Source organism: Phasianus colchicus, chromosome 26 (genome assembly GCF_987193195.1).
Source record: "Phasianus colchicus chromosome 26, bPhaCol1.hap1.1, whole genome shotgun sequence".
Lineage (NCBI taxonomy): Eukaryota > Metazoa > Chordata > Aves > Galliformes > Phasianidae > Phasianus > Phasianus colchicus.
This window is the reverse complement of record NC_143461.1, coordinates 465,608-493,160: the sequence shown is the minus strand read 5'-3', so window position 1 is coordinate 493,160 and position 27,553 is coordinate 465,608. Positions and strand designations below refer to the sequence as shown.

Sequence of the window (27,553 nt, the reverse complement as noted above, 5' to 3'; positions counted from 1 at the left end):
CTTCTCATTGGGAAACCCCCTCACAACCTTTCCGCTTTGCTTTTGTGTATGGAACATCTTATAATCTTACGTGGGTTAGAGTCTGATTCTGCAAATCAGCAGAGAGGATGGAGCCAGGCTGCACCCAGCGCTGCAGAGCAGCAGGACCAGAGGCTCACGCTGCAGCACAGCAGGTTCCCGTGCAAAGCTGCCACCACCACGCTGCTTCTCTCTGCTTGCACTGGGCATGCTGCAGAGCACGTGCAGACAGTGCATGCCCCAGTTTCCCTCTTCCACCCTTTCTCCTACTCCAGACCCTCTTTTCACCTCACAGAAGCCCCATTCACACCTTTCCCCCTGTAGATTCCCCACAACCCCCCTACCCACCCCCAGACTTTCTTTCCACCTCTAGAAGCCTCACTAACCCCTTTCTTCCTCCCACAACCTCTCCTATCCACCCCTGGAGTAATGCAGAAGAATCTGGAGATGTCCTAGAGTGGTTTGGGGCAAGCGGGGGGTCCCCAGGTGGTTCCAGGGGGTCCTTGGATTCATTCAGAAAGGTCTGGAGATGTCCAAGTGGGGTCTTGAGGGTGTCCAGGGGGTCTCCAGGATAGTCCTGGGGATCCCTTGAAGGATCTGGAAGCTCCCAGGATGGGCTCAGGAGCTCCAAGGAGCCACTGGGATGATCTGGAGATGTCCCACCAGTAAAGTCTGGTACGGGCCAGAGAGTCCTTGTGTGGTCCTGGAGTCATCCAGAAGGGTCTGGGGATGTCCCAGTGAGAACTTGGAGGGTCCAGGGGATCCTCATGTTGATCCAGAGAGTCCTTGGATTCATCCTGTGGAGTCTGCAATGTCCCAGAATGATGCTGTGGGGTCCAGGGGGTTTTCAGGTAGGTTCAGAGGGTCCTGTTGCCTTCTGGAAGGGTCTGGAGATGTTCCTAGAGATGTCCAGGGGTGTCTAGCAGGGTTCTGGACTCATCTAGAAGGGTGTGGATCTGTCCCAGAGGGGTGTTGGGGTGACCAGAGGGTCCCTAGTGGTTCCTGGTGTGCTGTCACTGAGCCTCTTGCTGTCCTTCGTCACTCCTCCAGGCCTGCCCACAGCCAGACTGAGTGACACCGGAGCCCTCTGGTGCCCATCATCGTCCGTCACGAGGACGGGGACATGCATGGTGGTGAACTCTGTGCCACCACCAGAAGAGACTGCATGTGACATCAGCGTGGCACAGCCATGGCACGGTGTCATAGTCATTGTGCATCGTTTTGGCAGCTGGCGTCGGGTGTCACCGTCATGAGGGGGGACAGAAGGACCCCGTGGGGACATTGCGCCAAAGCTGAGGACACCTTCCTGGCACCCTGGTGGTGTCACATCCCGGAGTTGGGGACAACCCCACCGTCTCAGACTCCAGAGTTGGGGACACACCCCTAAGGGGACCCCATCTGTGCCCTCCCCCACAGACCACATTGTTTCCATGGGGCGGGGGTGACCCCCCTTACCTTTGTAATTAAGGTTTATTTTTTGGCACGTCGTAGTGCCGACGCTCCTGAAGACGAATGAGCCGGTTCCTCAGGAGGTGACAATCCAAGAGGACGCTCTCTGGCACGCAGCGCTGCACCACGTGCGGCGGGACAGCGGAGGCTCACGCGAGCCAGGTAGACCTGGATGCAGATTGCAATCCGCCCGGCAGAGACCTCTGGTCGCCTACGCGGACCGGACGAGCCGCTCGGGGCCGGGTAGACCGTGTGCAGTCCGGACTCCGCTGCGGAGCGACCGGGTCGGTTGTCTGTGGTTCGTTCGTTCAATTCGTCCGCACGCCGGGCTCGCCCCGAGCCTCTCTCCCGGCGGGAGGGCAGCACACTGGGCGGACAGACAGTCGCTCGAAGGCGGGGGGGAGAGAGGAAGGTGAAAGATGGAAAGACGAGTGAGCGACTACAGGCGTGAGGACGAATGCGTCCATCCTCGCACACCCGCAGCCCCGGTGCGGCCCGGCCCGGCACCTCCAAAGAAAAAAGAAGAAAGAAATGGAAAGAATGCGCGTGGCGGGCTGGGGGTGGGTCCGCGGTCGGCTCGGGGGGTGCGGGGACCGGTCGAGCCATCGGGTCTAGCCCACCGGAGGGAAGCGAGAGAGAAAAACAGGAAGAAAAAACACATGGGGGTGGGGAAAGCAAAACCGAGGACGGGGGGGAGAAGGAGTGGGGATAGAGATGGGTGAGGGGGCGGGGGGGGAGATGAATAGGTTAAGAAAAAAAAATAGGGCGGGAAAGACAAACGAACCGAGGCCGATCGGGCGGGGCGGATCCGGGCGGTGGGGTGGGGGTGCCGCCGACCCTCACGTCTCGCCACCGTTCGGCCGAGCCATCGGTTCCGGGCTCCCGGGAGTCGGGTGGTGGGAGGAGGACGGGTGCGAACTGCAATAAAAGAACGGAAAGTCTCCCCAGAGCCTTCTCTTCTCCAGGCTCAACAAGCCCAAACCTCTCAGTCTCTCTCCAAAGGAGATGTTCCCGATGCTGGCCTTTCAAGTCATGTTGCTGATGTCCAAGTTATGTGCCATCATGTGCCAATCGATGGGCTCAACAGGAGTCTCTTTTCATTCCTTGCAGTGTATTCCCCCGGTCCTCTTCTGTTCCCTTCCCTTCCATCATCCTCTGTTTTTTCCATCATCTTCTGTTCCCTTTGTCCTTCCCTTCCCTTCCCTTCCCTTCCCTTCCCTTCCCTTCCCTTCCCTTCCCTTCCCTTCCCTTCCCTTCCCTTCCCTTCCCTTCCCTTCCCTTCCCTTCCCTTCCCTTCCCTTCCCTTCCCTTCCCTTCCCTTCCCTTCCCTTCCCTTCCCTTCCCTTCCCTTCCCTTCCCTTCCCTTCCCTTCCCTTCCCTTCCCTTCCCTTCCCTTCCCTTCCCTTCCCTTCCCTTCCCTTCCCTTCCCTTCCCTTCCCTTCCTTTCCCTTCCCTTCCCTTCCCTTCCCTTCCCTTCCCTTCCATTACACCATCTCCCCCCTGTCCCCTTCCCTTCCCTGGCACAAGAACTTGTCACGTATCACACAGGCTGAATTCAGCTCAGCAGAGTCTGGGTGCTGGGCGCAAGAGAATTCTGTCACAGCATTTCTGTTGCAGGGAGGGAGCTATGGGGATACAAGGGGACACATCAATTCTTCTGCACAGGAAATGTGCACGGCCAGCAGAGATGGCTGCCATCCTGGGAACCCGCTCTTGGAGAGCATGGGCCTACCAGGTCTTGGGAGCAGCTCTCGTTGCCACCCAAACTCCTCTCTCAAAGCACAGCTCCATCTTCCTCACGTTAGTAGATGGTGACAGACATGACACCAGCAGACTGACTGGAAATAAGGCCAATTTATTTTTATTGGGAGTACTGCGTCCAGGGCTGGGGCCCCAGTACAAGAAAGATGCAGAGCTTTGGATCAAGTCCAGAGAAGGGCCACTAAGATGATCAGAGGGCTGGAGCACCTCTCCTATTGAGAAAGGTGGAGGGAACTGGGCTTGTTTAGTTTGGTGAGGAGAAGGCTCCGGGGAGACCTCATTGTGGCCTTCCAATTCTTGAAGGGAGGATATAAAGTGGAGGGGGAATGGCCATTGACGGGGCTGGATAGTGACAGAACAAGGGGGAATGGTTTTAAACTGTGGAAGGGAGGCAGAGTTTGGTTAGATATTAGCAGTTCTTCACGCGGAGGGTGGTGATGTGCTGGAACAGCTTGCCGAGAGGTGGGGGATGCCCCATCCCTGGAGGCATTCAAGGCCAGGCTGGATATGGCTCTGGGCAGCCCGGTCTGGTGGTCGGCGACCCCGCACATAGCAGGGGGGTTGAAACTAGACGACCTTCAGTGCCCTTTTCAACCCAGGCCATTCAACGAGTCTTTGATTCTACGATCTTCCATTCACAGGTGGAAATCTGGACAGCTTCCCAGCCCCCTTGCCGAGAGCTCCACCGCGGTCACCACCATTGCCTCTGGAGCGACGCGAGCATTGAGCACTAGGGGGGTGAAAAGAACAGTGCACGGAGTGTTACGGGCTGAGCGCAGGCAAGTAGTGCAGGCTGGGCTCCAGCCCGGCTCTCAGGATCTGCTGCCTGTGGAGCTCACCAGGGGAGCTGCCGCTTCAGCTCCAGCTTCTGCCGGTTTCTTTCCGCTGTGCTGGCAAAAGCCTCTTGCTGATGGAGGTGCGGCTGCAACCTTTGGAGCACCTGAGCCACTCGTGGGGAAAGGAGGCTGCAGCAGGAGAAAGCCATCCCTCGGGCTCTGCTGAGCCCCCCTGCCTCTCCCATCACCCAGCCCAGCATCCCCATGCTGCCGCGTGTCCCCACCCTGCCAGAGTTTTTGGCCCGGGCCGTGCCTGTCCCTGAGCTGTGGTGTCACAGCTGCCCAAGTGCCTCAAGCAGCCAGCAGAGCCCACACACACTTACTCAGCATGCAGTGCCAGCTTGGTCGCTGTTCCCATTTTACTTCCCGGCAGAGGATCCACATCTTTCCTCCACCTCCTCTCCACTTGCTGTCCCCTGGGCTGGGCTGGAGGATGCGGAGCACGCATGCTCTGCCTGGCCAGCAGCTGCCAAAGAGGAGATGCTGTCAGCAAAGCGGCTGGGAGCACGGGGCTGTTTCTCAGAAGCCCTCTGTCAAGGGCCCTGCAGCAGGCCCCGGCAAGCAGGAGACTCGGCCCTGCCAGCCCATGGCTGCCCACTGCCCTTCCCTGCTCCCTGCGGGGCTCCTGCCAAGCTCTCCTCCCAGGGAGGAGCAGGCCAGCCCCTGCCATGCTGCGTGGTGCCCGTCCTGCTCCCACCCCCTCAGTCCTGCTGAGCTTGCACCCTGGCTCAGAGGATGGCGGCTGTTGCCAGCAGGCTCGATCCCTGACGGTACCTGGGGTGGACGCTGGTCCTTCCCTACGCTCCAGCCTTCCCACGCCGCCCTTTCTGCCCGTGCTTGCTCTACTTGCTGCTGGTGCACGGGCCACATGCGGTCTGCTTCTTTCCACAATGCAGACACTTCCCGGAGCTCCTGCAGAGACACAGCAGCATACAGGATCAGCCTCAGCCCCTGGGACCTTCCTTCAGCTCCACGCTTCTGCTCCTCGCCTCTGCTGGCCTGTTGGCACTGCTTTGCCCCTGAAGGACCAGGGGCCCCAAAGGCAGGCTGGGATCCACAACTTGTGGCAAACGTGGCTCAGAGGTCGTATTCCACTCTCATGGCCCCTGCTCAAAATCAGAGTGCTGTGGCAGGTGGCAGGCCAGGAGGTGAGAAGAGACAGGGAAGACGTGTAGCACCCTCCATCTATAGAAGAGGAGCTGAAGGAGCGGGCAGAAATGTGAAATGATGGCACCCCAAGGGCTGTGCTCCAGATCACTGCACACACAGAGGCTTTTGCTTCCCTCCCTGTGGAAGCACTCAAGGCCAGGCTGGGTCAGGCTTAGAGCAACCTGGTCTAGAGACAGGTGTCCCTGCCTACAGCAGGGGATCGGAACTAGGTGGTCTGAGGGGCCCCTTCCAACCCAAACTTCTCTACGATTCTACCATTCTGTCATTTGTGCAGTCTCAAGCAGCACAGTCCCCGTAGCAAGGCAGGGCCGGTACCTGCAGCACCCTCTTAGACTCTTCTGTAGCAGAGGGTGCAGTACTGGTCTGGGCAGGAGTAGATGCTTCCTTCTGTCCTGCTTTTTTCGTCCCGTGGGAGCTGCCTGCACATGGCAGGAGCGCGCTGCAAACAGACACAAGAGGAGTCTGCAGGAGCCCGGGGCACCTCGGTCTCCCCCCGTGCTCCCACAGCCGTAAAGATGGGCTCCGGTGCAGTGCGGAGAGACCCCTGAAGGGAGAAGAGCTTCTGCCATCAATAGGGATCAGCATTCAGCTCCCCCAGGGATTGGGGGCCAGGGTGGAACATGAAGCTGGTGTGTCTGCCTCGGGCAATCGTGCTGTGCGCTTGCCGTCCCTGGAGAGAACGGCCCCCACTGGGACACGTGTGTCAGGAGCCTTTCTGGGTGCCGAGAGCTGGCAGCTCCAAAGGGGAGCCCACTCCTACACGAGCGTACGCATCGCCTTCTTTTTGCCCTAGGCTCTCACCTGGCAGAAGGCTCCTTCGCCACGTCTTGCTGCCTTGAGCTTGGCTTGCGCTGCAGCAGCATGGAGGGGGGAAGTCTCTTCCGCCTCTGCAGCAGCCTGCCAGCAGAGCCCCCTGGAACCAAGACAGAAAGAAGTTCTTCAGAGCAGCCCCACGGACACAGCACGTGAACCTGGATCCGGTCACCTGGCACGGGACAGGGCCCACCTCCCTACAGCTGGGACCCGTTCCCTCACCTCTACTAATCTTCCACTCTACTGCAGCTTTCTGTTCTGCAGCAACCTCTGCTCTGCTCTTTTCCACAGTGAGCTGAAACCTGGAAACAAAGAGTGACAACCATTGAAGAAGGATGACCTCCTACCCATGCAGCTGTTGGTGGCATTTATCTATGTGCTATGCAAAGCATGGTATCCTTTTCCTTCCTGGCCATGCCAAACCAGCACACGTAGCCCAAATTCCTCTGCACGTGCAGTCCATTCTCTCTGATGGGAATCGGGACAGCTTGGGCACCAGTAACACAACCATAGTTCCCAGGAGCCAGACTTTCCATGATTTCTCCCCAACTGGATGCCGAGCACGGAGACCCAGTAGTGCATGTCTCAGAGGAGGAGGTGGGAAATAAGCCTGTCTCCTGGCCAGCTAAGTGCTGCAGAGGAAATGCGCTCACCTCGGGAACACCCGGATCCCATGGGCGGCTGTCTCTGGACCGAAGTCAGCAGAATCTTCCATCCAAAATCTCTGCAAAGGGACACAGAACTGCTGGAGGCTTGCCAAGGCCATTTTTTCATGGCTGTTCTCGACAGTAAGCAAGCCTTGCTCCCACGCCAAGAGAAAGCTGCTCTTCACCAAAGCCTCCTCCATGAACATAAGAGCTTTGTTCTGCTCTGAAGGAGCAGGATGGCCAAATAGAGAGGCTGTGCAAGAGCACTGCCAGACTTTCTGCAGGGGCAGGGATCCAGGAAATCTCTTTGCCAGTGGAGAAAGCCGTGGGGACAAGCACGGGGATAGGCATTGGCCTGGCCTGCCACGTCCAGGCTGGCCAGCGGTGATCTGACGGCGCACCCTCAAAACCTCCTCAACTTACAGTGAGGAACAGAGAAAGGACGGTGGCATTGCTCTCCAGCGTTGCAATGCAGCTGCAGAAGAACCTCATGAGGAGGAAGTCGTCTTGGCACGTCATAATGCCGATGTTCTTAAAGACGAATGAGACGGGCTCCTTGTTCCTCAGGAGGTGACAGTATAAGAGCACGCTCTCTCACACGCAGCGCAGCACCATGTGCAGCGGGACGCCGGAGGCTCGCGAGAGCTGCTGGTAGTTCAGCAGCTCAATCTTGACATTGTCTGCAAGGAGAAGGCACAGCCTCACTGCCACAGCAAGCCACATTCCCATGCAACGTTCATAACCAAATCCCATAGAAAAGGTTCTTCGGAGAAACAGCTCTGGGGCTGTGGTTCCTTCGGGAGGAACTCACGCTGTACCCCGAGCTTTGCAGACAATTCTCTGCTGCTCCCAGCCGTTTCCAGAGAGCAGGGATAACACACCCGGCCAGACGTGGGACAGGAAGGGGAAAGTGGCTGCTGCCTTCTCACCAGGGATGATGTCATTGGGAGACTGGAGATCCTGCAGCCACAGCACCCCGATGTCCAGCTGAAAGACAGGCCTTAGCACTGAAACTGCCTCTTCTTTGCTGTGGAATTGCTCTCAGACCCCAGCAAAGACCCCGAGCCCCGGAACCAGGACTCCCTGCACAGGGAAAAGACAGAAAGGCTGACGAGTGTGTACTTTAAGGGGCGGCAAAAGCCATGAACATCAAGAGCATGGGGTCACTGCTCTCTGTCCTCCCCACTCCTGATGGACAGCGGGGTGAGATGAGGCTCTCTGGAAAGCTTTGGAAAAATCTGTGATCCCTGCAAGACAGTCACCTCTGCATAGTATTTCCCAACATCCCTTGGCTAGAGAAGAGCCCAGGCATTTACAGCACAGGGCTTAAGCCTGGGACTGATTCCCAAGGACTATCCTTGGCACAGGGCCAGAAAAAATCCCCCATCCATTTCTCCCTTGGTTCTCCCCATTCTGACCACAGGGCAGAGCGAAGCCCCTGCATGTGCCAAACGTTTGTTCAGGGCAACTCTGGCCTTGGGTTTCCCTCCCAGTTGGCCAACAAGCTGCTCTGGGCACCCGGCTTGGGCTCAGTGTGCTGCTCAGTGTGCTGCTCAGGGAGGGACTGCTCTGCGGGGCCCCCATTCTCAGTGAACCTCTCTCCAGGGTGAGGGCCACCAGCATACCAGTCCACCTTGTTCAGCTTCATCTGTTCCAGGATGTAATCAGACACGGCACCCCAGGGGCTGGGTTGGAACTAGGTGATCTGTGAGGCGCCGTGTACTAAAAGGCAGCCACATGGACTCCCCAGAGCCTTCTCTTCTCCAGGCTCAACAAGCCCAAACCTCTCAGTCTCTCTCCAAAGGAGACGTTCCCGATGCTGGCCTTTCAAGTCACGTTGCTGATGTCCAAGTTATGTGCCACCATGTGCTAATGCTGTTGTGACAATCGATGGGCTCAACAGGAACAAGAAAGACACCAGCGTCTTTGGGATAGGCTTATGTTACTGCCCATGACAAAATAACACAAGCAATAATATTTATTGGCAGCGTCTATAGCCAGAAGGGAAGCTTCACAGAAAAAGGAATAAGCAAGGCAGTGGGCCTACTCATTGCCACGTAAGCTCAGCGATGAAGAGAGGTACATCACCAACTGCCTCAGTACTTTACCATCACCCAGACCCGCAGTCACTGCGGAGCCCCGTTTGCAGTGAGGATCTGGAGAACCTCTCCCAGCCATGGGCAAGTTGCACAGCAATGCATCCATCCCACGGTGAGGCGTCCAGAGCCGCTGCAAGCAGCTCCAGCCTTTCTCGCACGGAATAAACCAACGTACGGAGCGGTGCGGGGGGACAGCCGCTGCCCTCTTTCTCCTCGTGGCTTTCTCCCCGCAGCCTGGCCAGGGTTCAAGGGGAATGAAAGGAGTCGTGCTGTCAATCCTGCTGTAGCACGGGCCTCTTTGGCAAGACTGTCTGCCCAGCCCCCCTGTGTCGGGCTTCATCGGGTAACGAACACAGCAGCAAAGCCGCCCTCGGCTCCTCGGGGAGGGCCCGCTGTCCTCGTGGAAACGCAGCGTGACAGCACGCGGGTTCCAGCAGCACCGGTGCTGTGACTTCCTCTGCCCGCCCTGGAGCCGCAGCCCGCGAGCTTTCCCGGCCTCGCACACTGAGCAGCCGAACCTGCCGTGCTGCACGCGGTCCCTCCGGGCAGAGGCCCGCCAGCTCTGAGCCTCGCCCGGCCGCCGCTTCAGCCGTGGGGAACGGCGGCACACAGGCTGAGCCGGCCGCCATCGGCGCGGGGCAACGGCGAAGGCCCGGCCTCTCATTGGTCGGCGCCGGCACCGCCCCGCCCCCGGCCTCCCTCTCATTCGTCAGCGCCGGCACCGCCCCGCCTCCGGCCTCCCTCTCATTCGTCAGCGCCGGCACCGCCCCGCCCCCGGCCTCCGTCTCATTGGTCAGCGCCGGCGCCGCCGGCTCTCTTCTCTCTCCCCTTCCCTTCAGCTCCCTTGCGGCGTCTCTCCCCTGCCCCGTTCCCGTCCCCTGCCGTTACCTTGCAGCATCTCCCACCAGTTTCCTTCCCTTCCCCTCCCTTGCGGCGTTTCCCCCCAGTCCCCTTCCTTTCCTGCATCTCCCTCTGGTCTCCTTCGCTTCCCTTGCATCATCTCACCCCGGTTTCCTTCCCTTCTCTTCCCTTGCAGCATCTCATACCGGTCCCCTTCCCTTTCGTTCCAGCGTTTCCCCCTGGTCCCCTTCCCTTGTTTCCCCTCACCCTGGTTTCCTTCTCTTCCCTTCCTATGTGGCAAATTCTCCCAGTCCCAATCCCATTCCCTTCTCTTCCCTTACACGATTTCCCCTGTCCCCCTCCCTTCCTATACGGCATTTCCCCACAGTTTCCTTCCCATGCCTTCCCTTCCCTTATGTCATCTCTCCCATTTCCATCCTTTCTCTTCCCTTCCCATGGGGTGTCTCCTCCTGGTCTCCTTTCTCTTCCATTACCTTGTGGCATCTCCCCCCTGTTTCTTTCTCTTCTCTTCCCTTCCCTTCCCGATGCTCCTTGTGCAAGTCATGGAATCGTGCACCATTAAGTTTCATTATTACCATCAGAACACGCTGGATGTGAGAGTCACGTTTTTTGCCCCGTTAGTAGGACATGACAGAATTGGATCTCCTCTGAAAGGACTCTGGGTTCCCACTGCTGCTGTGTGTGTGTCCCTGCATGGTCCCTGCTGGATCACAGAACCCACAGGGTAGGAGGAGAGAAGCTTCAGACGAGACAAGGGGCATCGAGGTCAGCTCCTGGACATCAAATCACGTGCCTCAGAGCGTATTCCTCCAGCATCTCTGGATTCTCCTTCTGACTGAGAGAACCACCAGGGAGTGTGTCATCAGTGACAAAAAATACAAAATGAATGTCTTCTGGTATTGCTGGAATACAAAAAAAGACAGAAGGGGCAAGACAAGAAGCAAGACGAGGTAAGGGGAGGCCAGAAGAGGATGGCAAAAGAGGTGAGGTGAGATGAGGGGATGCCAGAAGGAGAATCCAAAAGAGGTGAGACAAAAGGCTAGGGGAGACAAAGGGGGATGAGAAGGGGATGGGAGAAGGGGGTGCCAGAATGGGACACCAGAAGGGGGTCAATAAGAAGTGAGATGAGATGACACCAGACAGGGATTCCAGAAGGGGACACCAGATAGGGCAAGATGAAGGGTGAGATGTGATGAGGGGAGGACAGAAGGGGCGAAACAAAAGGCAAGACGAGACAGGAGGTGAAGCGAGATGAGGGGACTCGAGAAGAGGAGTTGGCAGAAAGGCTAACCACCATGAGCCCAGGTCCTTTTTTCAGCCATAGTTAATTAACTCTTGAATAACTTCCCAAATGCCCCTGGGCTTGGCAGAGTCCCCTGGCACAGGCTGAGCCTGGTTTGCAGCCAGCTCATACTTCGGCCCCATGGCATGGGAAGGAGCCGTGGATCAGGGGACAGGCACTGAGTGCTGGGAACCCAATGGCACCGAGCCCCAAGCCACCAAATCAAGCATCTGGTACTTGCCTTCTGTCTTCCAGGACCACCTGGAGATGATGCTGTCCCTATATCAAGGATTTGTCCAAGTAGGTATGCCAGAGTCCTCTCAAGTCCTGTGAGGCACCAAGGTGAGAGACCGATCCCTTGGGGCCCTAGGAACATGACATCTGGGGACACTGAGAAGTGAGAGGCCAATGGGGACATGGACAGTGGGGACATCATGGTGATACGGGAACATCGTGGGGACATGAGGACAGGGGGACGTGGAGGTATCAGGACATGGGGACACATAGAAGCAGGTGGGTGACAGGGACATCAGAATACAGGGCAACAAAGACACGCGTCCCTGGCAGTGTCCACTCAGCTCCCTTGTTGCCAAGCAGATCGGGAGTGAATAAAAATCTGGCAGTGGCAGCTGGGTTTCCTTGTCATTTACTGCTGCAAAATCCAAAGACCATGACTTTTAGATCTTTGAAATCTCAGAATCGCGGGGTCTTAGACTCATAGAATGAACATAACATGGAACCACAGAATCACAGAATCACAGTATTGTAGAATTATAAAGTCAAGGAGTCACTTGGGTGTTACAAGACCCCTACAGTCTCATCAGGAGACACGTCGTGTATTTTCTGCTCATAACCAACATCAGGAGTCACCACGTTACATCCAGAAATCTGCATCGTGAATCTGAAACGGCAGTAGTGCTGCCTCTGTCCATGAGGACAATTTGTCCTTAGGACATGCAGTCAGGCAATCAAAAATTTGTGTTGGGGTTTGGAGTCACTGGGCTGTGTGCCTGAGTTTCAGCAGAACAAAAGGTGTCCTACTGGTTTTGTTCCCGTGATGGTCCAGCCTCCTGTCATGGCTTCAAAGAAAGTGACTCTTGTTTTATCCGGATGAAAAGAAATAATAAAACACTGATAAATGGCTTAGAACTGTAAATGGCTCAACGGTTCCTCAAGGAAAAGCGGTGTGCTAATTTTAAGTGTCATGTCTGGCAGAATGGATAGCTGGTCACGGCCTTGTGGGACGTTTCCCATCGATAAGAGAGCTGCTGTGCTCTGAAAAGATCACTTGAATGTCTGCTTTGGAAATTGCCCAGAGAGCAGTCAGCTGGAAGAATTTCCTTTGGGCTGCTTCTGCTCTGCAGCGTTTGTCAGGGAGCTTATCAGTGCTGTGTTATTTGCTGTATTTAAATACAGACTGACATCACACTTAGGTGAGGTGAAGACTGTTTTTAAGATAAAGGCAAAACAGGTGGGTGATACTTGGTAGTAACTTCACATTAAAGGTTCCACTCAGGAAAACCCTCTTTGCTGGTTTGATGATTCCTAAAAAGGAATCCTAAGTTCTTTGTAACTGTACAATGCTGAAATGTAAAGTGTGATGGGGTCCGAGGTTCTCAGGCTGCTCAGCCAGCAGCTGAGCATGGAATCATGGCTTCTTTTAACTTGGAAAAGACCTCTCAGGTCATCCAACCGTAAACTCAGTGCTGCCAATTCCACCGCTAAACCCACAACCTGTGACATGTCACCATATCTGCATCATGTCACCCTGCTGGGCCCCGGGCTTGTGGTGCTGGGGAGTAGGTGCGGGGACAATGGCATGGCACATCCTTGGTTGGGCTTGATGTTCTTAGAGGTCTTCTCCAACTTCAGTTCTTCTGGGATTCTAGGACAATAGGACTCTGGGATTCGGGCATGATATTAGGATTCCCCCCTTTGGGGCTCGGTGCCATTGGGTTCCCAGCACTTAGTGCCCTTCCCCTGATCCCTGGCTCCTTCCCATGCCCTGAAGCCAAGGTAGGGGCTGGCTGCATGCCAGGCTCAGCCTGTGCCAGGGGACTCTGCCAAGCCCAGGGGCATTTGGGAACGTGAGGGGGGTCCCAAGAGAATAAATGCAGCCCTGGCTTCTTGCAGCCTCACCCAGCTCCCAGCGTACAGTGGAAGATGAAAGCAGTTGCTGTCATCGTGCTCCTGCTCCTCGCCTCCATGTGCCTCCAGGCACAGGCTAGGGTGTGCAGACGGGTTCTTGGTAACGGGCTGGCTCGCAACCACTTTCTCCTTGGGTTCCCTTGCTTCCTGCTCTTTGGGTCCCCTCTGTCCCCTTGGTTTCCTCTCTTTGGGTTCCTTTGGTTCCTTCTCTTTGGGTCCCTGGGTTCACTTGGTTTCCTCTTTGTGAGTCCTATTGATTCCCTTTCTTTGGGTCTTCTTGGTTTCTTCTCTTTGGGTTTCCTCTTTAGGTCCCCTCTGTCCCCTCTCCTTGGATCCTCTCGGCCCCCCTTCTTGGGTCCCCTTGTTTCCTTCTTTGGATCTCCACCTTCTGGTCTCCACCCCCAGCCGATCCCCACATTCCAGGGACTCCAGATGACATGTGGAAGCAATTAGGTCTGTGGGAACCAGTAGGGATTTTCCCTTTAAGACCAAGGGGAGGCCATATGGGGTTGTTGCGAAGGCATCACCCTCTGCCATATGCTTTCCTATTAACTCCAACCCAAACCGTCCCTCATCCTCCTTCCTCAGCTCCTGGATGACTTCGAGGTGGGAGCAAGCGGAGCTTTTGATTTAGGAGTGAGTACTACGGTGCCCTCAGGAGGTGCCTCCCATTTGGGGAGCCCCAGGTCCTCAGCGGTTTTTGAGGAGGTTCTGGTGCCCACTGGGATCTCCTCATTTCTCCCACTGCAGCTTAAGTTGCTACGAGGAAAGCGGAACTCCCATCCCCTTCCCCCTGTGCTGGCGCTCCCAGATCCCGTGGTTGTGAATCTTCCTATCAAGGTGAGTGACACTGGGGGACCCCTGTATCCTGCAGGGTCCTGGGCTGTGGGGGGACCCCAAATCTCTCTGGATTGGGAGGTGTGGAGGAGATCAAAAAGGATCCAAGAAGAACAGTGCCGTCCCTGTAAGGTGCAAGTGATCGTCGTGGTACCATAAGGACCCCATAAGGTCACCCACAGAACACAAAGGGTTCAGGTGCCATACAGACCAAATAAAGTGACCATAAGGTCACCGCCTGCACTTTGACTTTCAGGATGAAACACTGGTGTGAACCCTGTGCTGTCCCCACCATGTTCCATAAGGACTTGATCATCCCTGCATATCGCCACCAGATCTTCGAAAGAACAGTCCGTTTTCCCATAAAGAAACACCAATAAACACCCCCAGCAAAGCTCCTGCGTCCGTGTGTCCCTCGATTCTTGCATCCATCAGTCCCTTTGTCCTTTTGTCCATGTGTACCCATTATCCCTGCAGTAACTCCATTATTCCACGATTCTGTGATATCCAGTGGGTTGAACAAAGTACTGAAGTCGAGGAGATGGCACTGAGTGACGCTGGGGGGGACAGCCCACCAGAGGTAGCACCCAGTGTCCTCTGGAGCCCTCAGCACAATTTCTGACTCCTTTTGGTGCCGTTTGGATGCATTCTGTCCCTCCTGCACTCTCCCTGTGGGGCAGCTGCAGCCCCTGCCCTCTGCTTCCTTCGCCCTCCATCTCTTCTTCCATCTCTCCCTCCATTCTTCCTCCAATTCCTCCTCACTTGGCCTTGCCTTCTACCTGCCCTCCCAGCCAGTGGCAGGGCACCCAGTCCATTTGAATTGAAGTCATAAGAGGGTGCTGTAGTCCTGGTGCTTTATAATCCTAACAAAGCTTTTTCGTTTTCCCCTTGATGTAGCCCACCAAAATCTTTCTCCATTGCAATTAATGATCCCTTTAAAGGCTGTGATCCGGGGAGGTCAGCCAAAATTTCCTGGTGTATCCGTTGTTTCATACCTACAGAAAAGGAGCACCTTTTACTAAGTCAAGCTTATGCAAAAAATAAAGAAGTGTTTTTGAGGTTGCTTACATTCATTTTCTTCCCAACTAACTCTAATATATTTATCTTTTTATTCCCTTCAATCCTTTCTACAATATGGCAATCAATGCAGAAGAGAGAAAAAAAACATATTTGAAATAAACAGAGAAAGACAAGCTCATGATGTCACTGATGTGTCGTTTTGCTGTTGTGGCATGCCTTCTGGTATTCTGCCTTCTCTGTTATCTGTCTATACTATTAGCTTTCTGGATCAAAGCCATTTTCTCTACACATAAAGTTATACGAACGATATTGTAGAGCCTTTGGTTTCTCAGCACTGGCCTTTGTGAAGGGATAAATGGCTACTGCCCCGTTGCAAAAAGGAACTACTAATACCAAGATGCATTTGTTGCTCTGAGCTGTCGTGGGCTGGAGTCCTGCAAAGTCAATCTGGGCCTTCGGTACACTGGTGCTGGCCTGAGGCTTTTACTCCAGCATAATCAGCACTGGTCAGGGCACAAGCATGACAGTTCTTACATCAGCAATCTACTGTCTTCCTCAAGTTATGTCACAAATCTGTATCCTTCACTCCCCATTTCCTCCCAAATATACTACATTACAATCCGCAAGAGGAGAGTTTCTTCCAGAAATGTGGCATTTTATCGCAGATACACCAATTTAACACCCAATAGAGATCATTTTCTCCCACAAATACCACTACTCCAAGAAATAGCTCCCACTCTCTACCAAAAATGCTGCTTCACGCTCCTCAAGATCACACTTACCCCCCTCAAGATGGCATTTGGTCACAGAAATACCAGCTTCTGCCCCCCAAAGTAAAACATTTTCTCCTCAAAACAAGACATTTTCTGCCAGAAGTACCAGGACTCTTAGAAATACCTCACGTTTCATCCCAAGAATACTACTTGACGCTGCTCAAGATCACACTTACTCCCAGAAAAATGGCCTTTTCTCCCAGATAGACCAGGTTTCCCCCAAACAGACTACATTTTCTCCCACAAAGACCAGGTTTCTCCCACAGATGGCATACATTCCCTCAGAAATACCAGCTTATTCTTAAAAACACGGTCTTTTTTCCAAAAATACCAGCTTGCTCACAAACACCTGTCATTTTCCTACCAAGTCTGCTACTATCTCCCTGAAACAGCACTTTTCCGAGAAATACCTGACGTTTGCTCTCCCAAATACTACTTGACCCTCCTCCAGAGGACATTTTCTCCCCTATTTACCACCTTTTCTCCTCAAGAGTCCACTTGGCACACCAAAAAGACCACCGTTGCTCTCCAATACAAGACATTCTTTCCCATCCTTTCCTACTTTTCTCCCTAACCTTTGTCCTTTCCACCCAGAAACACCACTTTTCCCTTGGAAATTTCACCTTCTCTTCCAAAACAAGGATATTTGCTCCCAGAAATACCCCTTCTCTTGCAACTGCCACACTCTTTCTCCCAAAAATCCTCCATGGCAATACCAAATGGGCACTTGCAACCAAGAAGAGGACACTTTCTCCCAGAAATACCACTTCGATCCCAAAGTGATGGCCTTTTCCCTCTCAAGCTTTTCTTTTCTCACAAATACCTGGCATTTTCTCCCAGAAACACCCGCTTTCTCACAGATACATGACCTTCTCCTCCCCACCTTTGTCTTTTTCTCCCAGAAATGCCACAACTCTTTGTAATATTTCCCATTTCCTCCCGAACATACAACATTACTCTCCTCAAGAGAACAGTTTCTTCCAGAAATGTGGCATTTTATCACAAATAGACCAATTTTACCCCCAATAGAGCTCATTTTCTCCCACAAATACCACTACTCCAAGAAACAGCTTCCATTCTCTACCAAAAATGCTGCTTGACGCTCCTCAAGATCACAGTCACTCCATCAAAATGGCCTTTTCTCCCAGATAGACCAGCTTTCTCTCAAATATAAGACATTTTCTCCCAAAAAAGACCAGGTTTCTCCCAAAGATGGCATACATTCCCGCAGAAATTCCTGCCTATTCTTCAAAATATTGCCACTTTTCCACAAATACCGTCTTTCTCACAGAAACCTGTCATTTTCCAACCAGGACTGCTACTATCTCCCTGAAGCAGCACGTGGCTAACAAATACCATTCTTTTACTTTCTAGAATGTGGCATTTTCATTCAGAAATACTGCATTGCTGTTGGAAATATGTTCTTTTTCTGGAATTTGATATTTTCTTCCCTAATTGGAATGTTTCATTCAAATGCTCTTTTTCTCTAGATACGCTGTTTTATTTCTCCGAAATACAGGATTCTGCCTGTACGCATGCGACCAGGTAGCAGGCTGCAGCAAGTCCAACTCTCCGCAGCGGGTCACCACGAGTGACGCATTGTGCCTTCAGCAGCAATCTCGTCATTCTCGGTGGCCGAGAATGTGCGAACTCAGTCTACCGCATTGCCAGCAAGCAGGGGCTTTTTTCTCCGCAGTACAGAAACAATGGCACTCGACTTTCTGCAATGATCTCCATGAGAGCACAACGTGTCCATCTCCTCGAACGTCTAGCTGCCTTATTAGAGGGGCTTTTCCCCTCTAATTGTAGAACTCGAGAGGGAAGCTGCGTAATTGCGATGCGGATAACGGGCGAATTCAGCATATTGCATTGCCTGAAAACAGGTGTTTTTCTTCTCCTGAGGAAAAAATCCACACCTCGACTTTCTGTAAAGTCCTCCCTGAATTAACAACGTGTGTCGTTCCACGAACTTCTAGCTACCTTATCAGAGGGGCATTTCAGATAATCACACAAAAACGTAATGTCGCTAGAACTAAAATGAAAGACATAAGAATTAGAGAGAAGCGTAGTGCCGAATGCCTGGACACAAGGAGAAGTCGGAACCGCTCCTTTGCGATGTGCGCAGAAGAAGCCGCTCGTCGGAGAAAAGCATCCGGCTGAAGTCGCCCTTTCTCGGCATCCGAGACAGACGAGACCGCTGCTGAAGGCTGCAAGCGGCATTCGGGGAGAACCGCGATTTCTCGGCCAGCAACTGCAAACTCTCCGTAGCGCTTAACGGATAGTGGCGCTGTCCACCCACGGGAGCGAAGCTGCATAATTGCGGTGCCGAGAACGTGCGAATTCAGCATACTACATTGACTGAAAACAGGGGTTTTTTTCTCCGCAGGAAAGAATCCTCAGCTCTCGACTTCCTGTAACGTCCTCCCTGAAAGCACAAAGTGTGTCTCTCCTGGAACTTCTAGCTGCCTTGTTAGAGGGGCTTTTCCCTTCTACTCTGTTCGTCACAGAATGCTGAAGTGTAGCATCGGATAAAAACGAAATGTCGCTAGGAATCAAGGGAAAGACATAAGAATGAGAGAGAAGCTTTTGCAGAATGCATGGACACAAGGAGAAGTCAGAACCGCTCCTTTGCGATGTGCGCAGAAGAAGCCGCTTCTTGATGAAAAGCACCCGGCTGAAGTCGCTCTTTCCCGGCATCCGAGAGAGACGAGACCGCTGCTGAAGGCTGAAAGCGGCATTCGGTGAGAACCGCGATTTCCCGGCCAGCAACTGCAAACTCTCCGAAGCGGTTAACAGAGAGTGGCGCTGTTCACCCACGAGAGCGAAATAGCGAAATTGCGATGCCGAGAACGTGCGAATTCAGCATACTGCTTTGCCTGAAAACAGGGGTTTTTTTCTCGGGAGGAAAGAATCCACAGCTGTCGACTTTCTGTAACGTCCTCCCTGAAAGCACAACGTGTGTCTCTCCTGGAACTTCTAGCTGCCTTGTTAGAGGGGCTTTTCCCTTCTACTCTGTTCGTCACAGAATGCTGAAGTGTAGCATCGGAAAAACAGAGAAAAACGAAATGTCCCTAGGAATCAAGGGTTAAGAATGAGAGAGAAGCGTAGTGCATTCTGCATGGACACAAGGAGAAGACAGAACCGCTCCTTTGTGATGTTCGCAGAAGAAGCCACTCGTCGCAGAAAAGCACCCGGCTGAAGTCGCTCTTTCCCGGCATCCGAGAGAGACGAGACCGCTGCTGACGGCTGAAAGCGGCGTTCGGGGAGAACCGCGATGTACCGGCCAGCAACTGCAAACTCTCCGTAGCGGTTAACGGAGTGTGGCGCTGTCCACCCACGGGAGCGAAGGTGCGTAATTGCGGTGCCGAGAACGTGCGAATTCAGCATACTGTATTGCCTGAAAAGAGGTTGTTTTTTCTCCGCCGGAAAGAATACTCAGCTCTCGACTTTCTGTAACGCCCTCCCCGAAAGAACAACGTATATCGCTCCTGGAACTTCTAGCTGCCTGATTAGAGGGGCTTTTCCTTTCTACTCTGTTCGTCACAGAATGCTGAAGTGTAGCAACGGATAAACACATAAAAGAGAAATGTCGCTGGGAATAAAGGCTTAAAAATGAGAGAGAAGATTAGTGCATAATGAATAGACACAAGGAGAAGTCAGAACTGCTCCTCTGCGATGCGCGAAGAAGAAGCCGCTCGTCGCAGAAAAGCATCCGGCTGAAGTCGGTCTTTCTCGGCATGCGAGAGAAACAACACCGCTACTGAAGGTTGAAAGCGGCATTCGGGGAGAACCGCGATGTACCGGCCAGCAACTGCAAACTCTCCGAAGCCGCTCATTGCGAGTGCCGCTTTCGACCCACGAGAGAGAAATAGTGAAATTGCGATGCCGATATCGTGCGAATTCAGCAGTATGCATTGCCTGAAAAGAGGGTTTTTTTCTTCGGAGGAAAGAATCCACAGCTCTCGACTTTCTGTAATGTCCACCCTGAAAGCACTGCGTGTGTCTCTCCTGGAACTTCTAGCTGCCTGTTTAGAGGGGCTTTTCCCTTCTACTCTGTTCGTCACAGAATTCTGAAGTGTAGCATCGGATAAGCGCACCAAAATAAAATGTTTCTAGGAATCAAGGGAAAGACATAAGAATGAGAGAGAAGCGTAGTGCAGAATGCATGGACACAAGGAGAAGTCAGAACCGCTCCTTTGCTATGTGAGCAGAAGAAGCCGCTCGTCGGAGAAAAGCACCCGGATGAAGTCGCTCTTTCTCGGCATCCGAAGCAGACGAGTCCGCTGCTGAAAGCTGAAAGCGGCATTCGGGAGAAACGCGATTTCTCGGCCAGCAACTGCAAACTCAACGAAGTGGTTCAGCGCGACAGTGCTGCTTTCGAGCCACGAGAGCGAAATAGCAGAATTCCGATACCGAGAACGTGCGAAATAAGCCTGATGCTTTTTCTCCGAAGAGGGTCTTTTTGTTCCGGAGGCAAGTATCGATCGCTCTCGACTTTCTATAACGTTCTCCGTGAGAGCACCACATCTGCAGGTTCGCGAATATTCATTTGCGTTACGAGGATGTGCTCTCCATTTTTCTCTTTTTCATCCCAGAATACAAGAAATGTCTTATTAGAGAAGCTTTTCCGTGTATACATTATCGTCACAGGCTTCATATTTGTAGAAACGGAATACCACCCAAAAACCAGGACGTATATTTAAGAAAACCTGTATTTCTTTTTGAAAATGTCATCTTTTTATGAGAATCATGGTTTTTCAGGAAAAAACGAAATGTCCTTCTGTGGGGAGAAAATGCCATGTATTTGGGGGAAATGGGACACTTCTAGTGGAAAATGGCATCGATTTGTCGAAAGGCTGTATTTCCGGGCGATAATGTCATAGGATTGGAGAAATGTGGTTTTTCTGGGAGACAATGTTCTAATTAAGGGGAGAAGATCCAGTTCTGGGAGGGAAAAGCATGCATTTCTGAGAGAAAATGTCCTTGTCTGGGTGGAAGTTTCATCTTCAGGATTAGAATAATGAACTTCATGGAGAAAGTATGAGCCATTTTTAAGAAACCTGATAATCCCTGGAAACAGTCTCATCTATTGATTGAGGGAGGGAGAGCTGATGTAGTGGTGACAAAGCTAATATTTCAGGAAGGAAATGTCCCACATCTAAGAGAGAACTGGTATTTCTGGCAGAAAATGTCCCAAACATGGGAGAAAAATGGTATCTCTGTGATTATATGTGGCATATTTGGGACAAAAATGAAAATTGTGTTATAAAAAGCCATATGATTGGGCATAACTAAGTGCCCTAAAGCCTAACTGGGAGGAAATGGGAAGTATTTCAAAGAAAGCTGGCATTTCCGGATGGAATTTCCGGGGGAAAATGTCCTCTATTTGAGGGAATGCTGGTATTTCTGGAAGGAAATCTAATTTGGGAGGAAACTGTGATATGAAGTCTAGGAAAGTATGATGGTAAGTCTCATCCTGTGGAGTGTGAAGTAGTACTTGTGGTAGAAAATGTCATCTGTTTGGGAGAATGGTGATATTTGTGGGAGAAAAGATCGTATTTTTGTTGGAAAAAGTCACCTTTGGCATTGTCATATAGTATTTTGTGGATGAAGCGTGAAGCATATCTAAGAAAAGCTGTTTTTCTGGTAGAAAACTTCATCTGTTTGGGGAGAAGGCTGTTTTTTCAGGGAGCAAGTCTCCTTCTTTGGGGAGGAAATGGATGGCCGAGTAGTACTTGTGGGAGGAAATGCCACGTATTTGGGAGAAGGGTAGTATTTCTGGGAGGAAATGCCATAGGTCTGGAAGAAAGTGACCTATTCAGGATTGAAATGTGATAGTTGTGGGGGAAAATGTCATGTGTTTGGGTGAAAAGTAGTATTTCTGGGAGATAATGTCATTGGATTGGAGAAAGCTGGTATTTCTGGGAGCTAATGCCTTCTTTTTGGAAGCAAATGCCATCCTTTGGGTGAAAAACGGGCATTTCTGAGAGAAAATGTCATGGAATGGGGAGAAAGCTGGTATTGCTGAGCAAAAATATCATCTGTTTTGGAAAAAGCGGGAATTTCTGGGAGAAAGTGTCATCTATTTGGAAATAGCTGGTATTTCTGGGAGAAAATGTCCTCTTTTTGGTAGAAATTGTCATTTATTTGGTAGAAAGGTGGTGTTTCTGGGAGAAGATATCAAATGCTTGGGAAAAAGCTGGTTTTGTTCTGGGAGAAAATGTCCTTTTGTGGAGAAAATGTCATCCTGAGGATTGTAATGTCGTATTGTTTGGAGAAACCATGAGGTATTTCTAAGAAAAGTGGTATTCCCAGGAGACAGGATCATCGTTCGAGGGGAGTGGGGGTGAGGTGGTATGTTTGTGAAAAAGCTGGTATTTTGGGAAGAAACCTTCATATATTTAAGAGACAGCTGGTATTTCTGGCAGAAACACATTTGTGAGATGAAACGGCTGGATGACTGTGAGGAGTGTGAAGCACACTGATGGGAGAAAATGTCCTCTTGAGGAGTGTATTGCGGTATATTAGGGAGGAAACGGGAGGTATTCCTAAGAGTGCTGGTAATTCTGGGAGAAAATGTCTTATCTGGGAGAGGAAAGGTCGTCTATCTGTGAGAAAGCTGGAGTTTCGGGGAGAAAATGTCATCTTTTGGGGATAGAAATGGTATTTCTGGCAGACCATGGCAGGTATTTGTGAGAAAACTGATGTTTCTGAGGGAAAATGCCATCTATTTGGTGTAGAAATGGTATTTCTGGGAGGAAATGCCCCAAATCGGGGAGTAAGTGTCATCTTGAGGCGTGTCATGCAGTAGATTTGGGAGGAAATGGAGGTGCGTCTAAGAGTAGCGGTACTTCTGCGAGAAAATGTCCTCTTGAGGGAAGAAAATGTATTTTGGGAAGAAAACAGGTATTTCTTCCCAAAACCGTCAAAGACTTTGGAGAAAATCTCCTCTCTTGGGGAGAAAAGTGGTCTTTCTGAGAGAAGGTGTCCTCTTCTTGGTTGCAAGTGTCCCATTTGGCATTGTCATGGAGGCTTTTTGGGAGAAAGCATGTGGCAGTTGTAAGAGAAGGGGTATTTCTGGGAGCAAATCTCCACTTTTTGGAAGAGAATGTGAAATTTCCAAGGGAAAAGTGGCATTTCTGGGAGGAAATGACATAGTTGAGGGAGAAAAGTGGGAAATGGTGGGAAGGAATGTCTTCTACTGGAGAGCAACGGTGGTCTTTTTGGTGTGACAACTGGTCCTTTGGGCAGAAAACGTGGTATACGTGGGAGAAAATGTCCTCTGGAGGAGTGTCAAGTAGTATTTTTGAGAGAAAGTGGAAGGTATTTCTGAGAAAACTGCCATTTGTGGGAGATAATAGCAGATTTGGTTGGACAGTGACACCTGTTTGTGAGAAAGCTGGCTGTCTGGGAAAAAGAGGCCATATGTTTAAGAATAAGCTGGTATTTCTGGGGGAATATGTCACATCTTTGGTAGAGAAGTGGTCTATCTGGGAGAAAATGTCATCTATTTGGGAGAAAACTGGTTTATTTGGGAGAGAATGTCCATTTTTATGGGAGTAACTTTGATATTGAGGAGTATATAGTAATGTGGTTTCACTTTTTCGAGGCTGCAGTGCCACCTATTAGTCATAGTTCTTTTATTTAATTAGTTTTCTTTGTAAAGCAATGACTTAACTGTTACCACAATAGGACTATATCTGTGCGTAACAGTTGCTAAAAGAACTTGAGAATTTAATTTAAATGATCTCTGGGCAGTAATCTCTTCCGTATAATAGAGTCATGCAAATGTCTCTGAACATTTTACATGCCGTGCTGTAGTGAGTTAGATCAATCAAACCTTAATTGCTTCTGAGGCATCCGGACAGCTTTCTGGGATCTGTTCAACACCACTGTGTCACAACAAAGCCATAATAATTGATGTAGCACTAAATTGTGCCTTTACTTTACTCTTACAATTGTGGTTTTATTAACCGAGCAGGCAAGGTGGAAAAATTGAAGGAAAAGAGTAACAAAAGTAAATTGAATACCAGCTAGTGGCCATTAACTTTGGTTTGATTCTGTGCATATGTGGTTTATGATCCCGACATTTCCCGTGTGCTTTGAATAGCCTGTCCTTGTTCTGCACAATTTCCTTTTCCCGGTGCTTTATATACGCAGAGTGGGAAGAATGTGAGATTCAGTACTCAATTTGTCAACCTGAAATATTTCATTTGAAATTTGGTTTGATGGCTTGGCCGTTCCGTGTGAAAAGTATCGCTCCCAGGTAAGCACTTGGTTTCTCTCAAGCTTCTTTCTTTCCAAAGCAGTGACTGTTGGTCCATATACCTTGGAGAAATTGGGTATGGGTACCAGTATTGCCTCTCTTCCCTAGTAGCTTCCTCCTAGCTTTCTAATAGAGATATACTTAATTAACCAAGGGAGGACTATTGCTGTATTATGGCTGCCATGAGAACGGTTGAACTGACTTCATACTTTTGCTTGTTGTATATTTATGGTAGTGAACAAAGAGGAATTACTTAGCACTGAATGTGGCTTCAGGGACTGAATTCATCTTTATAGATTGCATGAAGTCAACAAGTGTAGTTCTCTTATGGCATTTGTTGATTGAAGAGGCAGATTGATAGTCATCAGAGATGAAAAGACTGTTAGTAACAAAAGATTGTTGTTTTTTTCTTTCTCTTTCTGCTTAATACCATTTGTGAGCTGTTGTTGCTTCTATCTTTGTGAAGTTTGCCTTGTTTCCTGGTCTCGTTTCCATGATTCTTCTGGAAGTCTGTTTCATCAGTGCATACGCTGCTTCTTTGGCTACATGCCTGCCCTTTCACGTTCAGCAGATGTCTTACCACAGTGCAGGTCTGTCTTTGTAAAGGCATAGTTCTGGACCTTGAATATAATGCAGTCCGTCTTTCCCTCCTAGTAACAAGAGCTTGTGAAGTGCTTCTTGCTCCACTGCCTGTTAGGTAGCTGATGTGTATCTGACTTTCTGACCGGCATACAGGCAGTTGGTCCTTAGATGAAGTATGTCTCAGTTAAACTGGACCACATCCAGGATCTCTAATGATACTGCTGTACTGACATGAAAATGGAGAAGTTGCTGACACTGCTGTGAAGCAGCTATCGGGATGTTGTTCTGTTGTGTCAGAACGGCAGGTCATCTTTTCTGAGAATGAACACAGAGGGAATAAGGCAGGAAAGAGAGTGGTTAGGAAGCTGTGAAGAAGTAACGTATCAGCCAGCGTTTGCTCACTGGGCTTTGTGCTCATTCCAGCTGTGCTCTTGCCATCCCTCTTTCCTTCCAGTAGTGGATTCTCTTGCTCATCCTGTTTTAAACACCTTCTTGTGCATGAAACCCTGCTGCCTGCACACAGTGTGGTTTGGACAGTTGCAGGTGCTTGTCTGATTGGTTGATGCTGTGCTCTATAGACAGCATATTTTCTGTTTCCACTGACATTGAGAAATACAGCTCTTCTGTAGCCATCTCCTAAAATGTGAGTGGGAAGGCAAGAATGGATGCCAAGCTGCAAAAGTAAAGGAGGAAAAAGCACACTGCTGCCTTGGGGTGTTATGCCTTGTTTTAAGGCAGAGGGGTCTGCAACCTGATGAAAATAGCTGAACATGTTCCCAGACCTAGGGAAATAAATGTTCTGAACTGTTAGGGTTCATGAGTGGAAGGCAGCGATATTAGAAGGCTGAAAACACTTCCATGGCTCAAACTGGCAAACGGAGTGTTGGAGGCTATGGCAGAACTAGAGGAATTCTCTTCACTCCACTTGTGAGGGTGGAGAATGAGAATTGAGTGCAGGATTGTGGAGTCTTGACCTTGAGGTTCCAGGGGTGAAATGTGACTTTTCCCCTGGTTGTTTCCTTGTCTGCAAATGCTGTTTTATCCCGTTCCCTTTTGTGTTTTCTCTGGGCAGTCTTCTTTCTTTGTTTTGTCTTGGAGAGACAAATCCTTCTTGGAGATAAGGATGTGGTGGGGGACCGTGTCAAAGGCCGTGCTCAAGTCCGGGGAAATGACATTGGTCACCCTCCCCTTGTCTACCAATGCCGTCACTCCATCACAGAAGGCCACCAGATTGGTTAAGCATGACTTCCCCTGCTGAAGCCGTGCTGGCTGTCTCGGATCACACGCTCACTCCTCATGTGATCAAGCATGTCATTCAGGAGGATCTGTCCCATCATCTTCCCAGGCACAGAGGTGAGACTCACCGGCCTGTAGTTCCCGTGTCCTCCTTGCTCCCTTTCTTGCCAACGGCAGTGACGTGACCCTTCCTCCAGGCATCCGGGACCTCACCTGACAGCCACGACTTCTCAAATATGATGGAGAGCAGCTCGGCAGCCAGCTTCTTCAGAGCCCTGAGATGCACGCCATCCTGCCCATAGACTTGTACACGTTCAGTCTCACATCTCACCATCTATCTGCTCCATAGACTTGCACACGTTCAATCTCATCAGGCAGTCTCTCTGCTCTGCCCTCACAGCAGGGGGTATTTACCACCCCGGTCCCCACCTGGAGGTTTATGGATGCAGGGCTCAGGGACGTGACAAACTCTGGAATCCTGGCTGCCAGTGAAGACCGAGGCACAGAACTCATTCTGTACCTCAGCCTTCTCTCCATCTGATGCAGGCAGTTCTCCTTTTACATTTACAAAGGAGGCACACTTGCTTTGACCTGTCTCTTCTGGCCAATGCACGTGTAGAAAGTCTTCCTGTTGTTTTTCACGTCCCTCTCCAAGTTCAGTTCTGCGCCTTGTGTTTCCTGATCCCACGTCTGCAGGTCCAGACATCCCTGTATTCTTCCCAGGTGACACGGCCTGTTAGCCCTGTATTGCTCCAGGTGACACGGCCTGTTTGTTAGCCCTGTATTGCTCCAGGTGACACGGCCTGTTAGCAGAGCTCGTTGCTCCTTGCTTTGCCCCCAGCTGCCCAGCAGGTCTGCGCCGAGCCGATGGGCTTCCTGCGTCCTCTGCTTTCTATTCAGAGGGACGGAGAGCTCTTGTGCTCTCAGAAGGGAAGGCAGCCTTGAAGAGCAGCCAGCTTTGCTCACCATCTTTGTTTTTACAGACAGATCCCCAGAGATCTGGGCCATCAGCCCGTGAAAGCTTAAAGCTCGCCGTCCCAAAGCTCAGGTCCTGCCCCACTCCTTGCCATGCCCACATCCCTCGGATCACCAACCCCACAAGCCATGCTCACTGCAGCCAGGCTGCCCCAACCTGAACGCCTTTCACTCATCATCTCCTCCGCACTGCTGAGCAGCAGATCCAGCCACGCTTCACCTCTGGTCGGTCTGCCCAACGCCCGGAGCACAAAGTGACCATGGCTGCATTCCAGGAGCCTCCTGGAGCTCCTGGAGCTGGCCGTCTGTCCTTCCAGCAGATCTCCAATGGCTGCAGTCCTATTTTTGTAAAGATAACTGGTATTTCTGGGAGGAAATGTCCTATTTTTGGGAGAAAATGTCATACTGAGGACTGTAATGTCATATTGTTTGGAGAAAACATGAGGTATTTCTAAGAAAACTGTGACTCCCTGGAGAAAGTATCACATTATGGGGAAGGGGGGGTATTGTAATGTTGTATTTTTTGGAGGAAACGTGAAATATTTCTAAGGAAACTGATATTTCTGGGAGGAAATATCATAATTTTGGAAGAAAATTTCATATATCTCTGATAAAGCTGGCATTCTGGGAGAAAATATCATGGATTTTGGAGAATGCTTGTATTTCCGGGAGAAAATATCGCATTTTTGGAACAAATTGTCATATTTAGGATTGAAAAGTGATCTTTCCGGAAGAAAACATTGTGTATTTGGGAGAACACTGACATTTGTGGGTTATAAC

General features: G+C 51.1%; 1 protein-coding gene, 1 long non-coding RNA gene and 1 pseudogene across 2 annotated transcripts; 2 read left to right on the top strand and 1 right to left on the bottom strand.

Moving 5' to 3' along the window:
* Positions 1 to 3,339: 3,339 nt before the first annotated feature.
* On the bottom strand, positions 3,340 to 6,398 carry LOC149914849 (uncharacterized). The gene is made up of 7 exons (XM_090124825.1): positions 6,395 to 6,398; positions 6,036 to 6,147; positions 5,550 to 5,673; positions 4,839 to 4,976; positions 4,388 to 4,530; positions 4,068 to 4,193; positions 3,340 to 3,958 (listed from the first exon to the last, which is right to left on the bottom strand). The coding sequence occupies exons 1-7, from the start codon at positions 6,396 to 6,398 to the stop codon at positions 3,850 to 3,852; spliced, it is 756 nt and encodes a 251-aa protein (XP_089980951.1). The 3' UTR covers positions 3,340 to 3,849.
* Positions 6,397 to 9,371, top strand: LOC149914848 (uncharacterized; annotated as a pseudogene).
* A 3,591-nt stretch (positions 9,372 to 12,962) lies between these two features.
* On the top strand, positions 12,963 to 14,610 carry LOC116240208 (uncharacterized). The gene is made up of 4 exons (XR_016460013.1): positions 12,963 to 13,165; positions 13,673 to 13,720; positions 13,835 to 13,924; positions 14,178 to 14,610. It is a non-coding gene; the product is annotated as an uncharacterized LOC116240208 (long non-coding RNA).
* Positions 14,611 to 27,553: the final 12,943 nt, after the last annotated feature.